The 20,582-nt window shown below is 38.9% G+C and overlaps 1 protein-coding gene across 1 annotated transcript; it reads left to right on the forward strand.

Annotated features, from left to right (window-relative positions):
* The first annotated feature begins 2,435 nt into the window (after positions 1-2,435).
* On the forward strand, positions 2,436-3,401 carry LOC133795903 (uncharacterized). The gene is made up of 2 exons (XM_062233369.1): positions 2,436-2,738; positions 2,835-3,401. Exons 1-2 carry the CDS (start codon positions 2,436-2,438, stop codon positions 3,399-3,401), a joined length of 870 nt encoding a protein of 289 aa, XP_062089353.1.
* Positions 3,402-20,582: the final 17,181 nt, after the last annotated feature.

Below are 20,582 nucleotides of genomic sequence, written 5' to 3' on the forward strand. Positions count from 1 at the left end.
ATTTTTGGGATTGGGCTATGTTTGAATATGATTTTGGTGAGTTATTTTTTTTTTGAAGAAACAAAAGAAAATTGTGGGTTTTCATGGCGAGCTGCGGCCCTGTTCTTGGGGCACCGCGACTCTCATGAACAGGATGAAGAAGCAGGTGCCTTCGAGCCATTTGAGCTGCGTCACCTGCTAGGGCGTGCCACATCGCATGTCGAATCAGAGGGGAGCTTAGGCTATCTGACTTGGGGTGGGATGCGGTTCCTTTATTTTGAGCTGCGACGCTTGAAGGGTTTTGAGCCCTAGGAGGGTTTTTAAGTGTGGGAACTCAAACCTAAGGGCTCAGGATAGATCATACTACCCGGTTTAGTAGAATTTGATGTACTGGAGGCTATGACTTGTTCTGGTTTATTCGCTTGTTGTGAGGAGATTCTCTATTGGTTGTGACTAGGTTGTCGCTAGGGGCTAGGAACCAGGATCGTGATCGAGGGCCATTCTTAATACACTTTGCACTCGGACGTGAGGTAAGAAAACTGCACCTGGTCTGCATTTAGGGCTCGACCCTATTATAGTACAAGATTCACATTATATTGAGAATGTTTTATTAAACATATTGAATGTGCTGTGTTTACCTATGTTGTGTAATAATTGATGGTCTGTAATCTGATTGGGGAAGCTCAGCTTATAAGCTGAAGGTTTATCTATGTTATCTGATAAAGGGCTTGGATTAATAGTCAAGGGTATAGCTGGTTCTAAAGGACTCGACTTATTAGTCGAAGGTAAAGACTTGACTTATCAATTGAAGGTTAAGGGACTCGACTTATCAGTCGAAGTTAAGACTGGACTTATTAGTCGAAGGTTAAGACTCGACTTATTAGTCAAAGGTTGAGACTCGACTTATCATTTGAAGGTTGGAAGACTCAATTTATTAGTTAAAGGTTAAAGGACTCGGCTTATGAGCTGAGAGTTTAAAGGTTGGACTTAGAATTCGAGGGCGGTAATAGCGTGTTAAACGCTGGCCGATAGAGTTAAGCCAACCCGGAAGCAAGATATATGCTTGCATGCCTCTAGGGTCATCTAGAATGCTAAGCATCAGACCTGCTTGGCCAACTTTAATGCTGGTTATATGAAAGATGGGCATTAAGCCCTAGTATGACTCTACAGTCACTTATTTGAGTTAATTGCATGCATGAGTAAGGTTATTACTGTTGGCATGATAGTTATGAGTTTACAATATGATAATATACTGCTTATTAGCATGTTTATGTTTTCTTGTTGAGCCTTGGCTCACAGGTGCTAAATGGTGTAGGTAAAAGAAAGGAAAATCTAGACCATCAATGGGTTGGAGAGATTTAGGGGTAGAGTGTACACATGCGGCCTGCTCATTTGCCACGACTGAGGTTATCAGTTGGAACTAGGGGTGGACCCTAATTTTGCCGCCTAGGTCGACTTCTGTATTCATTTTTTTTTTTGGGTTTGTAAATGTTTTAAACTACGATGGGATCCCATGTATGGAAGTTAAACACTTTTAATAAAATGGTTGACTTTTGACTGAAATTTTTAATACCTAAACTTGTGGTGTGTTTTAGTTACACGATTTAAACTCAAATGACTCATGTACCGAGTTAATAACTATTTAAATTACACAGTGTAACAGTCCTAGATTAGGAGGACGTTACAATTTGGGATTAGAGCGACTTATGTTTATTGGTTCCTAAAGATTGGCTGGGCATGTGCGCTCACCACTGAAGACAAGCTTGACTCAGGGTTCGGTAGCTATTCATGTTAATTTGTGTTACCTTCTTAATTGACATATAAATATCTTATTTGCATGCATGTTTAGGAAGCATGAGTTATACTGATAGGACCTGACCCTTGATTGTTATGTGGATGAGAAGAATGTGCTTATTAGCACCTTGATTGGGCACGAATATAAATTGAATTGCTTATTAGCATGATTGCTATATGAGGAATCTATTGAACTACTTATTTGCACTATTAAGGCATGTGTATGCTCAATTGTTTGGTTTTGGACCATGGGAGTTGTGTTGGGCATCGTTATTACTGCTAAATGTGCTGAGTCATTGATTGCAGATAAGCTTGGAAGTATGGTTCCAGGGCAATCACATGAGACAGCCAGCGCTGGAAGTTAGGCCAGAGACAACGACCAGGGTCAGAACCCTCCGCCAGCTCCTAAGAACTGGCAACAGGTGCTTGCTGATATGCAAGCTAGGATACAGAGGCACGATAACAAAATCCGCCTGTTGAGACAACAGCAGGTTCCAGCAGGGAACGCTGCACCGGTTGTGCCACCTACTGTGGCACCAGTATTACAACAACAACTGGGGGTTTAAAATAGGTGGGAGCCTCTTTATGAGCGCTTCAGGAAACAACACCCTCCTACCATTGAGGGAGGGCCATATTTGCTCCGAGCTGAGTAGTGGATGGATATGACCACCTCCGTCCTGGACTTTATGGGGGTGGAAAGTAATGATAGAGTGGCCTATTCAACATTCATGTTTCGGGAAGATGCACAAATCTGGTGGGAAGTGGTGTCTCAGACCAGAGATGTGAAGACCCTGAGCTGGGAAGAATTCAGAGGACTATTCAATGAGAAATACTATAATGATGCAGTTAGAGCTACAAAGGCTAATGGGTTCAGTAATTTGTTGCACGGGACCATGACTATTATAGAGTACGCCCTAAAGTTTGACATGTTGGCCAAGTTAGCTGTAGACTTGGTGCCAACTGATGTGATAAGAAATAAGAGGTTTGTTCGTGGGCTAAACATCATGATAGCCCACGATGTTAAAATTACTTCAAAACCTGGAGTGACAACTTATGCTTAGGTAGTTGAGAAGGCCCTTACTGCTGAGAACAAGATTTGGTGTGAGAATGTGGCCAGAAGAGACACTAGGTGGGTGGGACCTCCCTTTATTGGAGCTAGTTGCGGAGGCTCTAGTGACCAAAAGAGGAAGATCCTCGTTACCATTATAGTTCCAGGCCCAGATAGGCGGACTTGGGGTGCACAGGTTGGCCGCCAAGGCAGCAATGAGAGTTGGAGGACGTATCCAGAATGTGCCAGATGCAGGAGACGTCATCTCAGAGAGTGTCGGGCGAAGGCCTGCTTTTTATGCGATATTGTTGAGCACCTCAAGAAATATTTCCCAGGATCGAAGAAGGAAGAACTAAAGAAGGCTGACAACTTGGCTTTGGCTCGAGTGTTCGCATTGACACAATCAAAGGTTGAGGCTCGACCCTCAGTAGTGACATGTCAACTTTCTAGTGTTGGCACTTCCTATTCAGTTTTGATTGATTTTGGGGCTACATATTCCTTTGTATCTAGTAGGGCAATCGATAGGTTGTGTAGGCCATGGGAATACGATGTAGTGGGTTTTGGACCTTGTTTCCTATAGGGGAGTAAGTGGTTTTTAGGAGATGGGTTAGGTCACTACCAGTGGCAGTGGATGGTAGAACGAGCAATATCTCAGATTGGTACTACAGAGCCTGAGAGAACATAGGCTGTATGCAAAATTCAAGAAGTGTAAATTCTGGTTACCACATATGACTTTCTTAGGTCACATAGTCAGTAAAGATGGAATTATGGTGGATCCGACAAAGATTGAGACGGTCAAAGATTGGCCTAGGCCAAAGATTGCTTCAGAGATTAGAAGTTTCTTGGGATTGGCAGGTTATTATAGACGCTTTGTGGAGTGGTTTTCCAAAATTGTGTCACTACTGACAGAGTTGACATGGAAGAATCAGAGGGTTTTGCTGTTAGACAGGTGTGAGGACAACTTCTAGAGGTTGAAGAAGAATCTGATCACTGCCCCAGTTCTTAGTCTTCCTATAAATCAGGACAAGTTTGTGGTTTATTGTGATGCCTTGAGGTAAGGTTTAGGTTGTGTCCTTATGCAGACAGGGAAGATGATTGCCTATGCATCACGTCAGCTGGAGGAGTATGAGCAGAGGTACCCCACACATGATTTGGAGCTTTCAGCAGTGGATTTTGAACTGATGGTGTGGAGACACTACTTATATTGTGAGAAGTGTGAGATATACACATATCACAAGAGTTTGAAATACTTCTTCACCCAGAAGGATTTGAACATGAGGCAAGGACATTGGTTAGAGATGGTGAAATCCTCTACCACCCAGGAAAGGCCAACGTGGTAGGAGATGCCTTAAGTCGGAAGGGTCCGGGACAGTTGTATAGTGCCAGGAAGATATCCAGGGAGTTGGCTGATGATATGACTAGAGTAGGAATTGAGCTAGTGGTGGACCAGTTAGCCAACATCACCCTGTAGTCTACTCTTTTGGAGAGGATTAAGGAGAATCAATTAAGTGACACACAGTTGGGAAAGATCAGAGGGGATATCCTAGCTGGAGTAGCTAAGGACTACACAGTGTCAGGCATAGGCTTATTGAGATATAAGGATCAAATTTGCGTTCTGATGGACACTGAGATCAGAAGGGATATTCTGGATGAATCTCATACTACCCCTTATTCTCTACATCCAGGCACCAAAAAGATGTACCAGGATCTGAAAGTTTTATATTGGTGGCCTGGGATGAAGAGGGACGTGACTGAGTACGTGGCAAGGTGCCTGACCTGTCTGTAGGTCAAGGCAAAGCATCAGAGATTAGCAGGGCTGTTGCAGCAACTGGATATCCCAGAGTGGAAGTGGGAGGACATGACGATGAATTTTTATGTGGGGTTTACCAAGACAGTGGGCCAACATGATTCAGTCTGGGTCATCGTGGATCGGTATAGGAAGTCAGCTCACTGTATACCACTGAGGATGAATTACACAGTTGACCAGTATGCAATTCTCTATGTTAGAGGGATAATACGCCTTCATGGGACTCCAAGGTCTATCGTGTCAGATAGGGACCCTATCTTTACTTTCAAGTTTTTGGGGAAGTTTACAGAAGGCGATGGGTACATAGCTGATATTCAGTACATCTTACCATCCTCAAACTGATGGACAGTCTTAGAGGACCATCCAGATACTAGAGGATATACTGAGAGCATGTGTATTGGACTTTGAGGGGTCTTGGAGTAAATATTTTCCTCTGATAGAGTTTTCCTATAATAACAGCTACTAGACGACTATTGGAGTGGAACCTTATGAGATGTTGTATGGTAGGAAGTGCAGGTCACCCATTCACTGGGAAGAAATGGGTGAGAGGAAATATTTGGGTCCTGAAGCAGCCCAGAGGACCACTGAGGCTATTGAGAAGATACGTCTCAGAGTAGACAAAAGAGTTATTTAGACCCAAAGCGGAGGAACATGGAATTCCAAGTGGGAGACTATGTCTTCCTTAGGGTTTCACCACTGAGAGGGGTGAAGAGATTTGGGAAGAAGGGAAAGATGAGCCCTAGGTTTGTTGGACCATTCAATATCCTAGAGAGGGTCGGTCAGGTGGCCTATAGGTTGGCCTTACCCCCTGCACTGTCTAGCATGCACAACGTATTTCATATTTCCATGTTGAGGAAGTATGTATCTGATGAGACTCTTGTGCTGAGCTATGAGGATTTGGAACTAGAGATAGATTTATCCTCTGAGGAGCAGCCAATTCAGATTTTAGACAAGAAGGACAAAGTCCTGGGGATCAAGACTATACCTTTGATTAAGGTATTATGGAGGAACAACAAGGTCGAGGAAGCGACCTGGGAGATGGAGGTAAATATGTAGAATCAGTATCCTGGGTTGTTTAGGTAAAATTTCGATGACGAAATTCCTGTAAGGAGGGGATAGTTCTAACGTCCCAAATTACCTAATAAGGCTTAGGGCCTTGATTAGGGGATCTGGATAGAAATTTATGGAAATTATGTGTATATTTGTATGATTATATGATTACGTGAGTTATATTATAATATGACTAGATATGCATGTTTAAGTGTATTAAATCTATGCTTGCTGATTTTATTATGCATTCTATTGAAATATATAAATAATTTTGCAAGAGAATCAATCATGTTTTGTGATTCACATTTTAAAACAAAGACAAGTAAAATAGGTAAAATTCACATGTAAATATGCATTTTTCCTTCATCAAATGCATGTCGTTTTTTTTTTTCAAAGTTTGTGAAAGAAACCATATTTTTTTTATGCTTACAAATTTAATTATTAAGAATTAATGTAACAAATGCTTGCTGGAATTTATTTTTAGTTTCTTGAGAAAAGTTCCTTCTAAATAAAAAATATAAAGTATATGCTCAAATAATTTAACATATGAAAAATGCAATTTTTTCACACTTTAAAAATGTAATTTCTCATTTTTATTAATACAATTATTATTATTATTATTATTTGTAAATAATTACTAAGTAAAACTGTTTTAAAATGGGACTAAGAAATTTATTTAAGTAAATGGGTTGATAGTTTGGATTTTTTCAACTTCTTTTAAAATTTTATAATTTAGATGTAAAATGCGGTGACCTCAAAGTCTTAAATTGTTAAAAGGATAAATTATTTATTTATTCTGTTTATTAAATTAGAAACATTGATAAAGAAAATGAGTATATATTATTATTATTATTAATATTATTATTATTAAGAATTAAATAATTATGTTTCATTAATTATTTTGTGAGAAATATAAAAGTTGTCATATATCTTTATTTAAAATAATAATTGGGACTTTTTATTTTAAAACAAATGTGACTTAGGTGCTAATTAAATAAATAATTTTGTGAAATAAAATTCTAGAATAAAATCTTATGATTTAAGGAGGGAATATGATAATGTTAACAATTGATAAACTAATTCTTGCTTAATTTTTTTGTGGCAATAAAATGAGCACGTAGAATCTATCAACTTCAACACTAGTTTTAAGAACCGTCCCATGTATGCATGTTACAAGAAAGTTTACTTTTACGCTCAAATATATGTTATTTAATCAAATTCATGGTTCCTTATTTGAAATCATTGAGAATTACTTAGTAGAATTGACATTATTATTTTATGATTTTATGAGATGTTATTGTATGAATAGAGTTGTGGTGCAAATTGTGCCACATGTATATGGCTCATGCACACGTAGGGTATGTGTGTTGGGCATGTGTAATCTTACATGATTTTAAGATAAATGTTTGGTTGTGATTCTAGGCTCGTTATGAAGTACCCCGCACTTTATTTTTTTGCTTGGACTTTAGGTAAGGAAGTTAATTAGAATTTTCTATGAATTATGTTATGAAAGGTATGAACTATTATGTTGCAAAAGTTATAGTGTTATGTAAAGTATAAGTTATGGTAAGATAATGTTGCAAAACTATGTTATGTTATGGATTGTTGTATATTTGTTTGTATGTTGTATGAAAAACTAGCAGGTTGTTAGCGTGCTGAACGCGACACAACAAATGATTACTAAGGATATGACATAACTCATAAGGCAAACACGCCAAGGTTAGTTGAGGACCAGAGGTCCTGTTTACCTCATAGAGGAGGTCTTACCGGTTTATGCTTTTGCTGGTTACCTCACGATGTGACATGGACAATAGGGGTGTCATGCTCGCATGAAGTATGAAGTATGATTATGATTATGAATATGATACGATATGATTATGAGTATGATACGATATGATTATTAAAATGATACGATATGATTATGAGTATGATACGATATGACTATGAAATGAATATGATATGGTTATGCTATGAGTTTTACACTATGTATGCAGTTTTTCTTGTGTTTCTTAAAATTGTTGTATTTGTTTGTACTTTCTTACTCGGCTTTTAGCTCATCTCCTTACTTTCCCACTTTCAGGTAAGCCATAGGGTTTCTCCTTGGCACACATAATGATGTGGGAAGTTCCGATGTCTAGACATGTATGACACGGGGTGTCCTATTAGCGATTAACGATCAAGATGAGTGCCACGAAAGATTATGAACTTATATGTTATGGTTTATATTTTATTTACGTCACTGAGACTTATTATAATTTTTATATTTTTTTAAAGACTACATAAGACACTATTTTTATTTAAAAATATTTGGGCCCAAATTGCATGTTTTATCAAGGCATCACTGAACATTTTCTCTAAAATAGTATTTTTTCTAATAAATATGTGTTGAGCGACGTTTTACAAAGTAAATAGATTATGACGTTCTTACACTTGGTATTGTTTTGACTTAGAAAATATTTATTATTTATGTAAAAAATTAAATTAAACTAGTAGTAAAAAATGTAATTGTAAAATTATTAAATTTTCTATTTGGATTAGAGTGATGCGGAGATATGGGGTCATATCCAATTGATAATAACGTGAATATATAATGTTTTCCATGTGTTAAACCAAATACATCCCTCATTAGTCATTACTCCCATCAAAAACAAAAAAGCATAAACCCGAAATCCCTCATTCCCAATTCTCACTCATTTCATCAATTTTATTTTTTAGATTTATCTTCTAAAATAGCACAAAAATTGAAATATCTCAACTAAAAACTCAAAGGTTCCTCGAAAAACACCAACTTTTACTGTTTTGAAGAGAAAATTTATGGGTAAATACCTCACAACCCTATGTGGTGATGTGTATAGCCTTAAAATACAAATATATATATATATATATATACATTTCAAGTAGTTTTGTTCATACTTTTGTGGTGTTTCTTGTAATTTCTTGCATTTGTTTTTCAAATTTGGGTTTTTGTTAGGTTTTTTGTGAAATTGTTTTTATGAAATTCAATACAAATTGATGGGTATATTTGATGGTGTTCAATAACCTTCTGTGGTACTTCAACGAGTGCCTAAACATCGATGTTCTTGGTCGATTATAAAATTATTTGATGTGCTTTGATAGTTTTTTATGGATGTTAAATGGCCATATTATTTTTTATTACAAATTTTTTATGATATTCAATGATTCTCGATCCAAAACTGACTCCCTATCGAAATCCTTCTCAAAGAGAAACATAAAAAAGATTTTGACTAATTTCCCGAGTCTCCAGCCTCGTCAAGGGATTCCACAATTCTTTCATAGTCTCATTGAACACATTCTTATTAAAAGGCTTATGAATCAACAACATTTCCAATAGTCCCTTTTGACACCACAATCTCTGCTACACCAATCACTTCGTCCTTCTCCATCGTCGCACAACAGTACGTAAGAATCACCTTCTCAACAAAGGAAACCCAAAACAAACGTAAACCTTACTCCTTTACAGTAAATCACACCACTCAAAGCATGCAAATCCAAGAAAGAAAAATATTAGGGTTTTTTTTTCTTCTTTCAAATCATGGTAACATATTACCTTGTTGAATAATAATATTTCTAAGAATATTAGTTATATATATATAATTAGATTGGTAGGTCGTATTGGATTAATATATATAATTTGCCAACCAACCAATCCAAATTGGATTTTAAAAATTTAGGTCTAATTTATTCTAACCAGAATAAAATATCCAATATATAGTAGTCGATAAGATTGTTCATAAAATTTTGTAACCTACTTAATTTAAACCTGAAAAAGCAATCCAAAAAATTTCAACATTTTTCTAACCAAATCATTTATTACACTGGGCAAGTTGTAAATCGATGACAACCCCCAATATAACCCAAGCCGCACAATCAATATTTAAATTTTTTTTTTTTTTTATATATTATAGGCTTATTTTAAAATTATTTATATAAAAAAGGCTTAAAAAGTTGATACTATTATAATTGGACTTTAGACTTGATTGTGTGATGTTTAAACTTTAATTGTTTATTTATGGTAGTTGATTGTATTTAAAGTTGGACTTTGATTTGATTGATTTTAATATTATCCTTTTTATATTATGGATAAATGTTGATTCAATTAATTCTAATAAAATTGTTCATATATATATATATATAAATAAATAGATTGAATTTTGTCTCATGATTAAATAAAAAAATTATCAATCAATTTAGAATATTATTCTTATTAAAAAAAAATTCTAAACTAATTAATATAAGAATATCTCTTTTCTTTTTTAATTTATCTCCAAATCTTGTTATTCTTTAATATCTTTAAAAATATTTTGTTATACATTTTGTATTGAATTTTGTTGACGCGGTTATTTGCCAACACGAAATTAAAAAAAGAAGAGAAAGAGATTAGTGCTAAGGTTGAACCGAAACATATATATGATCTTAGGAAAAATGAAATGGCTACTCGAGACACGTTTTTTAAGTGGTTCGAAGGTTAAAATCCTTCTACTCCACTAGTCGATATTATTGATGTATTCAGGATATACAATTATAGGGTATTTCTTACAAGAGAGAATCTAACCCTTATTGAGTCCCAGGGTCTTCATATTTATAGGAGAGGGCACCTGAGAGTTGGTAAGAGGGTCATCCCATGTCCCTTTTATCTATCATGTCAACTCTGTGACATTCATGATTAATTCCTAAACCTGACACATAAGTGTGGTCAAATCAATAGATAAGGAGATATTGGGCCGCACGGCCCAACCCAGTCGTGGGTGTCTGGATACGCACGTTCCTGCTGCGTGTCCGAGAAGTCAGGGAGATATCAGACACGTGATGTCTGATATGTGCACGTTTACCTTGCGTGGCTGACTTTATAAAGGGTCATAGCTTCCATACTCTGCTCGTACCTCGAGCTGGACACTTAACTCGACCTTCGGCTTTCAGAGTCCAGGCTCAAGTTTTAGATACTCTTGGCGAACCCTTGGGTTGCCTCGAGCTAGGGAGGTACGACCTTATGACGGGAGAACAGGTCTTGGGGAGAAACACGAGATAATCATGATTAGGCCGCAGCTCAGCTTGCTAATCAGCCCGTGGGAAAATCAGGGCGTACATCTTTTAAAAATTGAAAGATTTTATTTAGAAATTTAAATTTTAGAAAGAAAAAGAAAAAAGACTTAGGAGGGTTGGGTAGGTTAAATAGTATAATCCGCCAATCAGATTTAGCAACAAAATTTGGTTGAATGGCGGGTTAGAAACTAACAACCCGGCTATGAGATTGGATGAGTAAAAAACTCATCCCTAGTAGTCAATTATAAGAAAATTGGTTGGTTATTTATAAATTTTGCACACTCCTAATTTTAAAGTCTTTTTGTCTTGTTTAATTTTCATAATAGTAATTAGGATATCTTAAATGTGAATATATTATCTATATATTTCCTTATCCTTTGCTCATCTTTTATGTGAATTCCAAAGTTAGTAATTATGATATATAGAAGGAAAATCCACACTTCATTAACGTTATTAGTTTTAAAATTTTCATCTTCCTTCATTTTTCATTCACAATTGGCTTTGTCTATTCCCTTTATTTTACAAAATAATCTTCTTCCTTTATTAATATTTTTGCAAAGTTACTTTATAGACAAAGTGGTGAATAAATTCGGCAGTGTAACTGTATTGGATAAATATCTTATAAAATATTCTATTTTGATAAATTTTTACAAAATAATTATAGCGAAGTGCTGAATAAATTCGATAAAAAAGTGTTAAGTGTGTTTTATAAAATCCCACCGTAGGCTCCACCATTGGCCATGATTGAATAATAAATAATAATGATTGCAAAATAAATAATAATGATTGTGCATTATACGGGCCTTGTACGTGGAACTTAAGTTGTTAGGATATTCATATCTTGATCAACCTTACCAAGACCCACGGACTGATACTTCTTAACCAATAGAGTTTTTTCTTCTTTTTTTTTTATTCTCATCACGTGTCGTCAGGAAAGAGTTTTGATTTTGAAACCAACCAAATTCTATTATTAATATTAATGTAATATTATCTATTTATAATTGTTATTATGTTAGAATAACATCAGATATTAATAAATTACGATGTTTCGGATGTTAGTACAAATTGAAGAGTAATTGTACGTATATTATAGAACGTACCTTAATACATCTTGCAATAGATTTGTTAGTAATGGGCACTCTTCGAGACGTGCAAATCTCCTTTAGCAATTTTAGCTATTACAATTAACAATTTAAAATCCATAATTGTAAACAAAATTCAATTTATACTCAGCAATCCTCCCAAGAGCATAACAGAAATTGATTACAACTCTCTCTCTCTCCTCAACGGCCTAAGTGCAACACATAATCTTTGAGCCTCCGAGGCCTCACTCGCACCCTGTCCTTACGCGCCAATTCCTTCTCCTTGTTCTCAACTCCCTCTCTTTCTTCAGTCTTGGCATCATTTGTTTCCCTCTGCCCTTCCACGTTTGAGTACTCTTCCCACTTCTTCATTTGGTGTTTTATGCTAGTAGTGTCCAATGTAATTGGGCTTGTCAACTGGGCTGGGCTATCACTACTCCCCTCTCCGAATACAACCTTGTCCTCAAGGTTGGGCAGGTCGTAAAGACGGCAAAAAGAATGTAAATCCTCCCAGGTGGCATCCTCGGGCGGGCTGAGAGTCCACTGCACCAATACCTGTCGAACAGCCTTATTGTGAACAAAGTGAATGCGTGTTGCCAAAATAGCCAATGGAGTCATCACAGGACGATTAGCAAGGGTGAGTTCTGGTAAGGGATAGCAGCTGAATGTTTCTGTGCCATGGTAAGGCCTGAGTAGGGACACATGAAAAGTTGGGTGAATGCGGCTGCCTTGTGGGAGTTTAAGAGTATAGGCCACCGGACCTGCTCTGGCTACAATCTCGAAAGGACCAAAGTATCTTCTGCAAAGCTTTGAGTTAAGTCTATTGGCGACTGTTGTTTGGCGATAAGGCTGCAACTTAACTAACACCAAATCCCCCAGCTTGAATTGAATATCCCTACGTCTCTTGTTTGCTTGCTGCCTCATACGATTTTGAGCTTATTGCAAGTTAGTTTTCAGCTGTTGCAGAATGTCGTCTCGCGTCAACAGATCATTCTCTACTGCTTGTATTGAAGTGGCTCCCCGGATATACGACGGAATAGTAGGGGGCGGTCTGCCATATACTGCTTGAAAATGTGTCATCCCAATTGCCGAATGGAAGCTTGTATTATAGTGATATTCTGCCCAGGATAGGAATTTGCTCCACTGTTTCGGATTATCCGCTGTGAATGCTCTTAAGTATTGTTCAACATAACGGTTTGTAACTTCTATTTGACCGTCTGTTTGGGGGTGATATGCTGAGCTCATCTTGAGTGTGGTGCCCATTAGTTCAAAGAGCCTCTTCCAAAATGCACTGGTAAAAATGGGATGGCGGTCGGAGACAATTGTACGCGGTAGTCCATGTAAACGAATGACCATGTGAGAGAAGAGTTCAGCTACTTTGGTGGCCGAATAATGGTTTGGCAATGCTCCAAAGTGAGCATATTTGGTAAGGCGGTCGATGACTACCAATATGTTGGTGACCCCATGTGAATTTGGCAACCCCACGATAAAATCCATGGCCAAATCCTCCCAAACACGTTCCGGAATGGCCAAAGGTTGTAACAAACCATATGGAGCAGTGGGTGAATACTTGACCGTTTGACAAGTTAAGCATGCTTGTACAAATTTGCGTACATCCTTGTGCATCCCTTTCCAAAAAAATTTTGCTCCAAGTCGCATAAAGGTTCTTTCTACCCCAGCGTGTCCTCCTATTGGAGAGGCATGGAACTCTTTGAGTAACTGTGACTTTATGTTAGAGTGCTCACTGATGAAGAATCGCTGCTTGAAATACAAGAGTCCCTCCCTAACCGAGTACAAGTCAGTGTCCAACTCTCCTTTTCCGTACTGAATATGAAGCTGTCTCAGGTCTGGGCATGTAATATTTTCCTGGCGTAAAGCCTCTAGAAATTCAAAACCACCAGAACTGATTGCCATACGAAGAGTAGAAAAAACAGCACCATGCTGCCTAGAAAGCGCATCAGCCGCCAAATTCTGCTTGCCAGCTTTATATTCAATAGAAAATTGGAAACCAAGGAGCTTATAGAGAAACTGTTGCTGTTCGGGAGTCTGAATGACTTGAGTCAATAATTCTTTGAGGCTTTTATGGTCTGTGCGAATGACAAAATGGCGTCCCAACAAATATTTTCGCCATTTGGTGACTGCTTCTACGATAGCTCGCATTTCCCTGCTGTAGACCGAAGCTCCTGCAAATCGTGGTCCCAATTTTTTGCTGTAATAAGCGACGGGATGTCCCTCTTGCATTAGGACCCCTCCAATGCCGACATTGGATGCATCTGTTTCCACTACGAACTCTTTAGAGAAGTCGGGCAATCGTAACATGGGAGTGGCTGTCATGGCTTGTTTAAGGTTATCGAAAGCAGCTGCTGCTTCGGTAGACCATTTGAAATTGTCCTTCTTAAGTAACTCAGTGAGTCGCGCGACTATGGCTGCATAATGAGCGACAAATCTGCGATAATACCCTGTGAGGCCAAGGAATTCACGCAACTGTTTTACATTCTTCGGGACCGGCCAATCCACCATAGCTGAAATCTTGGAAGGATCCGCCTTAACTGCTTGATACGATACCATATGACCCAGATACTCAATGGTATGTTGAAAAAATTGACACTTACTAGCTTTGGCTAAAAAACTATGTTGTTGGAGCAGCTGTAACACCATTTCGAGATGCTGAACATGGTCATGGGTGTTGTTGCTGTAGACCAAAATATCATCGAAGAAAACAATGACAAATTGACGTAAGTATGGGCGGAAAACTTGATTCATTGCAGCTTGAAAGGTTGACGGGGCATTGGTAAGCCCGAATGGCATTACCAAGAACTCATAATGACCCTCGTGAGTTCGAAAGGCTGTCTTGTGTATATCTCGATGATCCATTCTAATTTGATGGTACCCGGCGCGAAGATCCAATTTTGAGAAAATTGTTGCTGTCCCCAACTCATCCAATAATTCATCAATTGTGGGAATAGGAAATCTGTCCTTAACAGTGATGCCATTAAGTGCCCGATAGTCCACACAAAAACGCCATGTTCCGTCTTTCTTTTTCACCAAGAGCACGGGAGACGAATATGGGCTGGTGCTTGGTCGAATGAACCCCACATCACTCATCTCTTTGACAAGTTTTTCTATAACATCCTTCTGAAAATGCGGGTACCTATATGGTCGGACATTGATAGGTTTAGAACTTGGCTGCAAAAAAATTATGTGGTCAACACCATTGTAAGGAGGAAGCTGCTTGGGCTCTTCAAAAATTGCAGCAAACTTAGTAAGTAAACCATGTCCCTCCTTCGGCAATTTGGCTTCCACGCTGGTAACTTCTGCATCCTTAGAAGTAGGTTCAGCCAACACTGCAGACAAACGGAACACCTCTTTGATATCTCCTTCACGTAATAGAGCATGAAACTGAGTATATGTTAACTGGTGTGCCGACACCTCTGTAGAACCAGCCAACTTCACCACACTTCCCTGCCAATGAAATTCCATGGTGAGAGCTTTATGATCATGCACACACGACCCTAAAGTCTGAAGCCATTGCATCCCCAAGACAACATCCAACCCGCATATAGGCAGTACATACAAATCTACCATGAATTTGTGGCCTTGTAGAACCAGTTCAACCTCCTTGCATATCTTTGTACAGAGCAAAAAGTTACCATTTCCCATATACACTTTGAATCTTCTTGTATCCTCACAAGGAAGCTTCAGTTGGGCAGCCAACGATTCTTGAATGAAGTTGTTGTTACTTCCGGTATCCACAAGGATCTCTAAGGTTTCCTGCCTGTGTGTGGCCTTTATCCGGAAAATTCGCGGATTCATCGAATTAGAGAGGGAATTCAGGCTGACTTCTTCCTCCCCTACTTCCTCAAACTCCTGCATCTCAGATTCCTTAAGAACATGACAGTCATCATCTTCTTGGCATAAAAGAAGCATTCGATTCTTGCATTTGTGTCCATAACTGAATTTTTCATCACACGTAAAGCATACCCCACGGTCCCTCCTATCCTTCAACTCTGCTGGAGGAAGCCGTTTAATAGGGAGAGAATGAGTACCCGTTGGTATCGATGTAGTACTAGAAGACCCGTGAGTATTGGGATTGGTTTTGGGAGCTGCCTGTAGGGAAGATGGTGACCCGTGAGACCCAGTCGCTGTGCGAGACGCCCACCCGGATCGCCTAATGTCACTTCGAGTACGGCTCGTAAAGTCGTCGTAACGCTCCTCAAATAACTGAGCCTTCGCCATAGCATCAGCCAGATCGACTGGTTTAACCATCAGCAACTCCCTTCGAATTTCCAGCTTCAACCCCCAAATGAAAAAATTCAAAAACATAGACTCCTGCACTCCAGTAATCCGCGACATGAGTGATTCGAATTCAGCACGATAATCCGACACTTTGCCCAGCTGAGTAAGTTTTGAAATCCTTTCCAATGGGTCATCATAAATGGAGGCTCCAAAGCGCAGCTGTAATGCTCGAAGAAATGCCTCCCAATCTGAAAATGACCCCCCCTTCTCCATCCATTGGAACCAAGTCGATGGTACCCCGTCCAAATGAAAGGCAACAACAGAAAGTCTCATAGTCGGTTCCACACGATGAAGATCAAAAAACTTGTTGATCTTATAAACCTAGTCCTCCACATTCGAACCATCGAATCTGGGACCTTGACTCTCAGAGTTTTGAGTATTGAATTCACGTCTCTGTTATCTGTTTCATTATCCGAACGCCTGCCCCCCGAGCGACCTGAGTCACGCACAACACTCCCGTCCCCGCCCATGATCGGAGATGACAATGGAGGTACCTTAGAGAGTGTCTCTTCTGTCTTCTTCGTGTGTTGCTCCAAAAGCACCTTGAAATGCTCCAGCTGCGACTCCGAACGTTGCTCCCACTTGAGGTCCAAGGCCTGCAACATAGCTGCGATCTCCTCGTTCTTCATGGTGAAGACTCGATGAGAGCACCAGTGTTAGTAATGGGCACTCTTCGAGACAGTGCAAATCTCCTTTAGCAATTTCAGCTATTACAATTAACAATCTAAAATCCATAATTGTAAACAAAATTCAATTTATACTCAGCAATCCTTCCAAGAGCATAACAGAAATTGGTTACAACCCTCTCTCTCTCCTCAACGGCCTAAGTGCAACACATAATCTTTGAGCCTCCGAGGCCTCACTCGCACCCTGTCCTTACGCGCCAATTCCTTCTCCTTGTTCTCAACGCCCTCTCTTTCTTCAGTCTTGGCATCATTTGTTTCCCTCTGCCCTTCCATGTTTGAGTACTCTTCCCACTTCTTTATTTGGTGTTTTATGCTAGTAGTGTCCAATGTAATTGGGCTTGTCAACTGGGCTGGGCTATCAAGATTAAACAATTTTGACTCCTCTTTCTTTTAACTAAATTTCAACTTTAAACCTTCAATTTTTTTTCTTCAAAAAAAATTGTTTTGAATCATTTATTTTGTCAAATAAAAAATTACACAGAAGATGATGTGTATTATGATATGTCATTAATATCAACTATTTAATATTTTTACTTAGATCCTCACATTTTAAATTATATGGATTAAATAATGGCATATATGTAAATTTTATGTATAAATTCAGAGCATTGGTAAAATAAAAAGGTCCACGAACTCAAATTTATTTAAGTTTTATTATTATTTACACTTTACTTACATTTATTTAATTTAAAATCAAGTATTAAATAATAATAAAATGTAATGGTGATTACAAGAAATGATAGTCTGGAAGCCAATGAAAGGGGGGGGCACAGAACCAGTGGCAAAACAACCATAGTAATTTGAAAAAATATATGTAGTATATTTTTATATTTGGACCCAACTTGCTCCTTTTAGGATCCAGACTTTAAGATAGGATTCTTTTCTTTCCACATCTCATACGGTGACACCTTATTTTTCTTCATAGGGATAAGAATCAAAATATGACACGCAGAAAGCAAGACTTCACTTCACAAATTAAAGCTCAATTTAGCATGTAATAGCATAACAACAACCATCTCAATAAAATTCCTATTTTTTCTTTCAGCTATATTATTTTGTTGTAGAATGTGAGGAGTTGTACAACCATGTATAATTTCATATTTTTCACAATACAAGTTAAATTCATTGGAAAAGAATACACCACTTCAATCACTTCTAAGTACTTTAATTTTCTTTTCCAAATGATTTTCAATTTCGGCTTTATAGATTTTAAATATATTAAAAGTATCATAAGAAAATATACATATGTGAACCTAGAACAATCATATATAACAGTAATGAAATATCTATTTTCACCTTTAGTTAATGTAACGCCCAACTCCAGGGACCGCTACAGTGCACATTGCAAACAGTGCTAAACTCGCTAATCGAGTCATTTGGCCATAAACGTGTAACTAAGTGTGATTAGCGGTTTAGGGGTTAAAAACTTTGGTTAAGATATAACGTTTCACTAGAACGTTTACTGTATACATTGGGATCCCAAAAATATAATTTCAGAGTTTATTACAAAAGATTATTTACAACAAGCCGTACTAAGCGGCAAAACAGGGTTCAGCCCTAGTTCCACTTTCAAACCTCGCCCAAGTATTGGTCGAGCAGCTGCATATGTACACGTCATCACCTAAACTCTTCAACTCAAGGATGGTCCAGCTTCCTTTTGCCTTTACCTGCACCACAAAGCACCCGTGAGCCGAAGCCCAGCAAGAAAACTCATATGCTCATAAACGGTCATATCATGATATCGAATCATATCTGGCATGCCTAGCTATCATAGCTCTATTCAGCATGCAAATGAGTTCAAACAGATGCTGGGGTATCCAGGATAAGAAATCCTGGCCTTCTGATTGGAGGACTATCAAGTCAATCCTAATAAGATGAGTGACTGCCAAACAAGTCACTAACCAGATGGAAGAGTGGCTGCTAGGTTAGCCACTAGCCTTCAAGCGCTTATAATATTCATCAATTGAGTGTCGCAACACTTGAGGTTCCGATAAACCACGCTGAGTGACCGACAAGCGAGTCACTAATTTAAATGGGAGAGTGGCTGCTGATTAAGCCACTAGCCTCCAACGGGTTCTGGTAAACCGCACTGAGTGACTGCCATGCATGTCACTAATTCAAATGGGAGAGTGACTGCTGAGTAAGCCACTAGCCTCCAACGGGTTCTGGTAAACCGCACTGAGTGACTGCCATGCATGTCACTAATTCAAATGGGAGAGTGGCTGCTGAGTAAGCCACTAGCCTCCAAGCGCTTATTTCATTCATCGACCCTCGGGGTCGGTCTGGCATTAATGCTCTTTGAGCCATTCAATGCTGATAATTGATTTGATCAAATCTTGTTGGCTTGCGTGACACACGCTAAGGCCGTCCTGACTAATAAGTCAGCTCAACATGATCAGTGCCCAGTACCACTGTCGAACCTGACTAATAAGTCACAGCTTCACAGTTGATACTAACACCTTTGCCAATTTTGACTAATTAGTCAGTACCATGCACAAGTAAGCAATGCTATCAATGTGTAACATATGCCAATTATCCAAGGACAGGGCATTCAGCATGCTTACTAAACAGTTGCTAGCATAATTATGATCATGCACAAACTCAGAGACTCAAGCTCTGACAAATCTCATATTCATCATTCATGGCATGCCCTAATCACATGTTTCTTGTGCATCACATGCATCACATTTAATCATCCAGCATGCCTTGACAATAATCATATGCAAATGGGCAAGATTTCCAAGCATTCGTTATGCTATCAATGTTTACATTTAAACATTCAACATGCATCAATCATAACCATGCATGTCCCATATGGGGTGCAGTTTTCTTCCCTTAGATCCAAGCACAGGTTACCAACAAATGAGCCACAAGCACGATCCTGATCCAAGCCTCTAGTGTAAACCTAGTCACAACCACAAATGGTGATCCAATGAGTTCAAGTTCTAAAACCAACCCTTGAACTAACACTTAGCCTCCAAGACATCAATCCTCACTAATCCGGGTAGTAGGAATGATCCCGAGGCCTAAAACCATGTTTCCGGGGTCAAAACGAGCAAACGGGGTCAAAACAGGGCAAGGGCTGCGGCCCTAGCACCTTGGGCCGCGGCCCCCAGGGTTCTCTGAGGCTAGGGCCGCGGCGCCCTCCACCAAGGGCCGCGGCGTCCAGCAAGGCCAAATCCTGGCACCTGCTTCTTCGAGCAAGGGCCGCGGCGCCCAAGAACAGGGCCGTGGCCCAACTTCGGGGCAGCCATTTTTCCTTCGTTTTAACCTTTTAAAACTTCCCAAAAACATGTCTAAACATTCCCAAATCATCAAATCAAAGTTCCCAAACTCCCCAATGGTCCAAAACCACCAAAACCCGAGGTTCAAACAACCTAAAAACTCAACGATTCACAAAGTCCAATTCAAGCTTAAAAACTTTTAAAAAACTTAAAACTTAAACTTGAATTACCTCCGATTGAGTGGTTTCCAACTAAATCCTCCAGCTAATGAGCTTCTAATCTTCCTTAGGATTGCTATGCCTCGATCCTCGCTTGATTCCGAGTCCTAGAACTCAAGATACCTTCGAAAATGCGATCAGGAACGAAAAGGGAACTTTAGGGAGAGAGAACGTACATATCGTTCTTTTTTATTTTCTTAAAAGGTTACTTCAAGCTTAAGTAGCTTCCAATAAAACCTAATGCTCAGGGTCCCGAAAACACCCCCGGGGACATTATGGTCAAAACTTCCAGAATTTCCCCCTGGTCTTACTAACTCCCAATTTATCACCAAATGTT

This window comes from Humulus lupulus, chromosome 8 (assembly GCF_963169125.1).
Source record: "Humulus lupulus chromosome 8, drHumLupu1.1, whole genome shotgun sequence".
NCBI classification, from domain to species: Eukaryota; Viridiplantae; Streptophyta; class Magnoliopsida; order Rosales; family Cannabaceae; genus Humulus; species Humulus lupulus.

What these genes read in the sequence shown, in the direction of transcription:
- LOC133795903 (XM_062233369.1), top strand. Translation starts at nt 2,436, where the DNA reads ATGACCACCTCCGTCCTGGACTTTATGGGGGTGGAAAGTAATGATAGA. An exon ending in TAGACTTGGTGCCAACTGAT is followed by an intron (nt 2,739 to 2,834) that starts GTGATAAGAAAT and finishes ACTTATGCTTAG; the next exon opens with GTAGTTGAGAAGGCCCTTAC.